At 36.0% G+C, this 8010-nt stretch overlaps 1 protein-coding gene across 2 annotated transcripts in view; it reads left to right on the plus strand.

The window, feature by feature from the left end:
- The window catches only part of LOC100645946 (hemicentin-2), a 205122-nt gene extending 202759 nt beyond the window's left edge, over positions 1–2363 (plus strand). For both annotated transcript variants that reach the window (XM_003395723.4, XM_003395724.4), the window contains one exon: positions 521–2363. In XM_003395723.4, coding sequence (XP_003395771.1) covers positions 521–664 — 144 coding nt within the window. In that variant the 3' untranslated portion in view covers positions 665–2363. The remainder of the gene's footprint in view (positions 1–520) is intronic.
- Positions 2364–8010: the final 5647 nt, after the last annotated feature.

The raw sequence follows: 8010 nt of genomic DNA on the forward strand, positions 1-8010 counted from the left end.
TTACATCCTTCGAAAAGCGTTAAGGAAAATAATTAATCTCTCTCCTCGGCATCGTAAACTAGTTAAGCGCTAGTTTCTGCCAAACTGGACAGCCATTAAAATTCGAAATTACGTAATTATTACTCCTACTTAATGCGTGTAGCCTTCTGTTTTTATTACGTTCAATCCTATTAAAACATTTTCCTTGTACTCTTGAAACATGGAAAATCTAAATGATATGAACCGCTTTACATATTTATTCAATTTTTCATGAAACATTGTAGATTAATTTGTTCCATAAAATACATGGAATTTATTTATTTTATCCAATGTCGAATTTATAAAATTCCGAATATTTTTATTACAATAAGAATCATCCTTCGCGTCAAAGTTAAATATGACAAAAAACGCGAGAATTTTCAGGATAATCTAATATCAGTGAACTGACGAAGAACTTTAGCCTTAAGGAATTAGCTCGTTACTCAACCAGATGGTTGACATTTATTTTTCGAAACGAAGAATCCTGTTTCATTGATTGCAGGTATACTACAGTCTCCAGAGGTCAGGCAAAGGTTTATCGTCGATGCCGCAGAGGCCAGTTTCCTCGTCGGTTTCCGCGCAGGGGAAGTTCCATCAACCGGAAGTGGTGACGCGCTCGAATCGAATACAAGAGAGTTGTATATAAAGCTCGCGATGAAAGTCTCACCGAGTCTAGACACTTGAGCGACTCTGCACAACGTTCGTACGAAAAGCTAGTTACAAAGTGCGCGAACATCGTTGCCGGGTCTGTGAAACGGAGTTGAAATTCTCGCGAGTCGAATCGCACGTTGCGTCTTTCTACGATCGACGTGCGAAATTCCAAGCATCTTCGCGAAACACTGCGAACAATTCGCTGTACAAAAGAAACACGGAGATAACGAGAGGAAAAGAGAGAAAGAAGTGAAAAATAAAAAAATAAAAGAGGGAGAAACCGTCGGAAAAATTCCGTGTCTGTGACGAGAACGAGGACCTGCACCCGGATGGGCCGACGATTTCAGTCGCGTACACCATCAGATTGGACAAGTGGATGTCCAGTTGCAGGTTTAATGAAACGTTGATGATCAGACAGGAACTCGATGCTTGACGAAGTGTATCGAATCGTTTGAATTGTACGTTCTTTTTTTACCTGCAGATTTTTATAATAGAGTACGGCCACGTTACACGAATAAAACGGAAATAGAAAAGCAGAGAGAACGGAAACAGAGCTCGATAAGAGCAAAGTCCAATTTGACGAGGCAGCGTCCTTGAATTATCGAATATACAGTTTGTAACGCGAAATGGATATCTCGAACGATCTTCGTTCTTGTTCACGTTGCGTACATGAACCTTGGAATCGTGCATTGTACTGTTTATATGAGATTAGTTTTTGTACAAAGATCTATTGTAAATAGGCGAGACAGCCTGGTCCTAGTGGATAGTTACCGATGTCCGAATTTCATTCGCTAAAGTCACGTGTTATGTCGGGGAGAGGATTGTTCGGTCACGTAAGATAAATACTCGATGGCATACGAAATAAAGAGAATACGTTTCATCTGTTTTACAGAAACGAGCCTAGCCCACTTGTCGTCCTGTCCGAACCTTTTCCCGATCTTCTCTATTAAGAGAACAGAAAACGTACCGAACGAGCAGTCAAAATTTCAGTCGCACGTGAGTCGAATCGCATTTCGCCTTTCCTCTCACTGACCGCTAACCATTCTCCATCCTGCACGTGAAGAAAATCTTAGCGCATCACGTGCATTTACGGCGGTGAAAGCAGCGTGAAAATTTTATTCGTATCAGAACCACTCAACTATCAAATAACATCTACGATCGTACCGAAAGACGATTCGACTTTGGTTTAAATTTTCGACGACGATAAAGACACGATTAACCTTTCATTTCCAAATAATCTTCTAACGTTTACCCTGTTAACCGGAGAAGACGAATATAATAATTTTTTAATTGACGAATCTCCTATCTCTTTCCTGTGTCGTTCCATCTTCTTTGAAAATATAATACGTCTACATTTGCGAGAGCTAAATCGAGTCTAACGAAAATTAATGTGTCCGTATTAATTTTGAATTCCATGATTACAGAAGTAGGTACTTATTTAAGAGATGACACAGTTAACAGATTAATATCAATGCGTTGTTATGTTATTATCTCGTTTGAGATCATTTTAATCTTAAAAATTTATTTTCTCTATTAAGCCATGTAAACCTTCTTTCTCTTATTTGTGTTCGTTTTAAACGAAGCTGGATGTATCGTTTAGGTTCATTTTCGTTGACATTATTGTCATTCGTAAATGAATATTAAGTCGATATATTTTGTGTATTATACTGCTTCAATATAAATTTCATTTTGTCTTTTGTGTTGTTAATTTTACGATTTCTTTCAAACTTTACCTTCTATTTTAGTTTCTGTGATATGCGTTGTTAAGAAAAAGGTAAAGGTAAGATGAAGGTATTCCTCAAAAAGCTTGAAATTTGCTTGATTAAGTTTGCTCAATCAAACGTATATTCATACGCCCATTTGTATCGTATTATAATTTCCAAGTACCTTTACAACGCAGGTAAGTATAATTTCACATTCGTAAATTATCCCGATAGGAATAACGCGTAAGAAAAACGCATCTTCGTTCATTTTGACACTTACAGCGATTATTGCTCGAATCTTTGGGTTTTCAGCGTTTGGCACTTTAACAAAATATGGAAGACTTCTCAAAAACTACGCTTATGTATATACTACGTATGTACATATTTTATATACAAAGTTGAAAAAATAAATTTTATCGTGTGCTGATATCCCACGACTGCTCTGATAAAGGCTCGATTGAATTAAAGATATGAAATCAGACCAAAAAGTTAAATTACGTCGAAGGGATCATTTTGTATCTCTCCAATTCTAACTTTCTAATCAAATTATACTCCCAAAAAATAACAAATAAACCAGTCCACGTACTTCTAAGCGGTAGTGTGTAGCGTACGTTGTTTCAACTCTTTGATTCCGAGCAAACCCGAGGAATAAACATTCGAATATCACCTCGACCTACTTTCCAACATTTTAAGGAAAACGAATGGCCGGCTTGTCACCGTTAGTTTTGAACGCAGAGCGGGCTGACAAGAAGGAGAGGATGCGCCCTATTGGGCAGAGCGCATTAATTAGAGCATTTCCAGGGAATCCCGTGGCGCGACGGTGTTTGCATACATTGTGCACCTTCGGTCTTGCTAACAGGGACTAACCCGGCACACTGACGAACCCTATTATTCTATGTGCCAACCGTGTCTCTGGGGCTGTTAAGACGACCCCGACTCTCTACACCTAACGTTCAAGCAGCGTTCACCCCGCGCCTCCAACTGTCGCCCATTCTACTCGTGAATACACTATGTAATTACGATCCATCCAACCATTGTAATCCGATGATTTTGTAGTGGATACAGATGTGGTGAACACTCATGATCGTCGTTGCTCCATCAGCGAAAGCGTCTACAGTGCTGACGCGTAATTGGTTCTTCGAATTTTGGGTTGACTGTACTTCGTGCAGCTACGCTACGTACTTGAACGACGTAGGGTAGTTGATTTTGCTTCGATGGCTTGTTCGATGGGGGATCTTTGTGTCTGTTCTAATTGCTATTTTGGGAAGTTGACTCGGTTCTATGGGTTTTGGCTCTCCGTTGGTTACTTCCTGTACACTGGTGCTGGTTGTTGTTAATTCGAGGAGATGATTTGTTTGCCACTGTAGGTAGGAGGTAAGTGACACGAGCGAAGACGAACGATGCTTATAATGGAGCGTAATATGAACCGAAGAAAGATGACGGCTTCTGAAGATGACGATAAAGTCGAAAATGTCGTATTTCTGGCATAAATTTGTAAATTATGGGATAAAAACAAATTTCAAAAGCTATCTTCGTTTTACAACAAATTTTAATCCTTGTGATATTTTCATGTTTCATTATCGTTGCTAATATCCATATACGCGCATTTCATGTAACGTCAAAACCTATTAAAAATGTGTACGTATATTATATTACTTGCCAGCTTTGATTTGTTTTAGCAGCTTAACGATTTGTAGTTTATTCCACGAGGATAAAAATAAAGTGGTCAAATAATGGAACTATATTTCAATTTCACGATCATTTTTTGATAAAAATAATCATTTCCATAAACGTTTACTTCTTTACGATGTTAAAATTTAATTGTAAGTTGGGCTTCTTACTTGTCACGTAAACGTACGAACGTTAAGTATATTTTATCGCATATTCAGAAATTAGAAAAATGAATTTGACGTGAGAAATTAAAGTATCTTGCAATATTTTAAAACAAAGTGATTCAACTGCGACTTATTCGAGTTAATATTAAATTATCCTGAAATATCCACAAATCATTGTCAATGATATACATGTATTATTGTTGGAACTCGATTCTATGGCTGTCTCCTTGACCTGGTTTTGTCATAGTCGATATCCAATTAACCAGTTGTGCTCAAAATTAACCAAAACTGGTTGATCGTGACCGCATTAGCGAAATTAATTCGTGGCGACAAGTTTCAGGCATCGTATCTTTTCTATTATGAATTAAATTTAATTTGATTTGGATATGGATAGAGCTGCGTTTAATTTTAAAAAGCTCACGTATTAAGATATAAGATACAATACGCCTACATTTATGCTTCTCTGTTTAACCCCTTCACGGTGTATTCAGAGGCAGATTCGAACGATCCAACAATTACAGTGGTAGGAATTTCGTATCAATATTTATTATTTATAAAAAATTATGAGCACGTGTATTTTATATCTGATATGGGGAACACAAGAAACGAAAATAAATAATTATTTTCTAAATCATTAATTTTCAATTCTCCGTTACTTTGTTACATTGTCAAAGGATTAATATACATCGAAAACCATGGCCTATAAGTATTCATACACATTCTTACTCATCGTTTTAATCAAAATTTAATCAAAATTTAATCAGAACTTATAATAAAGTGCAATATAGGTAATCAAAACTTATAAATAAGCTGTACTGTGTACGCGTAATTATACAAGTTACAACAAATTCCCGAAACAAAATTCTCAAAGTCAAACTCCGTTGAGAGAGATGAGATATTTCAAATTACGATAGAACTCTTTAACAGTTCATAGAATATTGTTCCCGCGTTCTGACATAATGGAACGTTCGCCGTCGATAACAGTCGCTTTAATACACGAATAAATTTCCATGGGGACTGATCGCGGTAACCATTTCATATTTCTGACAAATGGTCGAACGGTATCGTATTATTTGAAAACATGAAAAATATCTTCGGAGATGTCCTCGATATACTGTATGTGAAAACGTCTAGTATGTAAATGTACACAACACGCTGTAAAGTACTCGATATCCATGGGCGGTATCGTTCTCTAATAATTAACGAGCTCGCGGTATGGTCATGGAATCGTAGTCTAAATTACTGCACTTACCTACCTAAACCGCCCATTAAATCTACACAGAAACCTGTATTATTTTAAGCACAGCCTGTTGTGATCGATATGAACAACGTACGCCTGGTGCATAAGTATCGGCTTTAGCCTGATTTGTACACTTTGTTTAAACGTTCACCGAATTCCCAATTATACGCTTAGCTTTTTCTTGTAATCGTTGTCGCTGCCCTTGACATATTTTCTGACCATCATCAACTTTTAACTGAAGATTAAAATAGGAATAATGACAAATGTTTTTCATGGGTAGTTGGTTTATGATGTGGAACGTTTGCAAAATTTGACTCTCTCCCTTGTAGATAGTTCGTTGCATTTATAGATAGTTGAAAATAGGGTGGGTTCAGTTATATAATTTTAAAGTTTAGTTTTATTTAGCTTTATTTAGTTAGAGTTTATAGTACAATGGAATAATTGCAATAATTTATCATCGACTAGGTAAGAAGCTTAATTTGTATGCTACATGTATTATTATTTTGTTCTTGTAAGAAAATAAATTAGGAAAAGGAATGTTATTAAGAAGATCATAAGAAACAGAAGGTACGTATATTTAAATATACATTATTATGCTACTTATTTATTAATATAGAGATCAATAGTAGATACGTGTATGCCTTTATGATAACCTTTTCTGTTTTATTTTAAAAGAGTTCTGTTTCTCCATTATCATTATTAGTAGCTTGTTATATTATTTAGGTATCATTTTTAGATTAAAATTGGAATATATGTACTTTCAATCTTCTTCGTCTATTTTTCTCCTAACTAATTTCTAACGTACATATTAGTCGTTTAATACTTTTTTTTACGAAAAAGAATGATTTTTCGTTTAAACGTAATTAAGCAAATCAGTATAATTTAATCCGTAGCTTTGGATCATGTCTGGCAATTGCCTACGCAGTAATTCCATTTACTTTGATGCCGTCTATTGTCTCATATTTGTCTTCTAAGCTTAGATCAAATATACCCAGTGGAATAGGCTTGATGTTATCGTACCAGAAAATTAGCCAAAATGTTCTCCGAGTATTGAACCGGAATAAGATCTACGGGCACACACTGATTCAATTAACGATTAGCTTTAGCGAGCTTTCTGCTAACTGTTTATTAATTCGTCGAATAAATTCAGATGAATGAAATAGGATTACGCGCGGAACTATTTAGTTTGAACCGATCAGGATATCATTTATACTACTTTGTTTTCATTTACATTCTGTTGACGTTCTAAAGTAAATTGTAAAATAGTAATCAGAAAGAAATTCTAATATTAAGACTGAAATAACGTCAGCCTTAGCAAAAACAGGTTTTAACAAAGATAATGTTTATTTTCTACAATAATATTGTATCTAGCGATATAAAGGAGAATCAGTTTCATGGTTCGCGTTACTGAACTCGTTTTTACAACTTGGTCGCCAGACATACTTATACATGCACACGCTTCTTTACAACCTTTTGCTTTATCTCGAAGCCCTTAAACAAAGTCGCGAAGGATGTAAAGATAGACAGTGTTGATATATATGAATAATGTGATATGTCACGTTGACATCAGATAAAGGGCTAAATGGCTCGACAAGAGCCGACAGTTAAAATTGTAATTAGCTATATATAGGAAAGTAGTGGCGCAGGTTTGAATAAAAAATTAACAATGAAATGAAAGATATAGTTCCTATTGAAGCAGAATTTTAAACGTTGCATGCTATTTAAAATGATCTGTTATCGTTGTAACCGATCAAGAATTATAGTTCCCTAATTATCAAAAACGTCTTAAATATTTATGATGGAAGTATCCGAGCTTTTGCTAGTTGGTATATTGCTTAATAATTAATGTTCTTCCAGTTTTATTCTCGTTACATATTCATAAGGACGTCCACAGGTAGATTTCACGATTAATCTGTTTATGTTAGTAAACTTTCTTCCTATATTAATTATACTAATACAGGTTATTTTATTTCGGTGTAAATAACAGACGCGATTAAAATACACTAGCGAAGCTATGGAAATTTTATTTCGATGCTTTAGCGACTAATTATTCGTTGTATTTCAGATTGCAATCTTTTTCATTTTCGTAATTGACGCAGAGACCAAAGAATACAGCAGATTAGGAGTTTAACCCTGCGGGATCAACCGTGAATCGCTTAAAATAAAAGCTTGTACGTTTGAGTTTCTATTCTTTCGAATTTATTAATTTGACTTAACTCCTGTTACTCGCCTACAATTTGATTATGGTCGAGAATTAAACTAGAAATTCGCCTGTTCGCCTAATATTTCATTACCTCGAGCCACGTTCCACGACAGGGAAGAAGTAGCCTTTTGGTTCCGAGATGCTGATGAACGTGTAGCGAATACAAAATGTGAGCCGCGTGCCGCGTACGATTCAGAGAGGCGACCAACTCTAGTCGGGGATAATCGACAGTGTCTGATGTCCGGAATGGCCCGTAAATAATTGCGGATCGATGGCTGCGAAGTGACACGTGGAAGCAGCCAATGGACGCTGCGGATACGCTATGAATGTTGAAAGAGACGTGTATCGAGCGTATCGGGT

The sequence above is a fragment of the Bombus terrestris genome, chromosome 5, assembly GCF_910591885.1.
Source record: "Bombus terrestris chromosome 5, iyBomTerr1.2, whole genome shotgun sequence".
In the NCBI taxonomy this organism is placed as follows: Eukaryota; Metazoa; Arthropoda; class Insecta; order Hymenoptera; family Apidae; genus Bombus; species Bombus terrestris.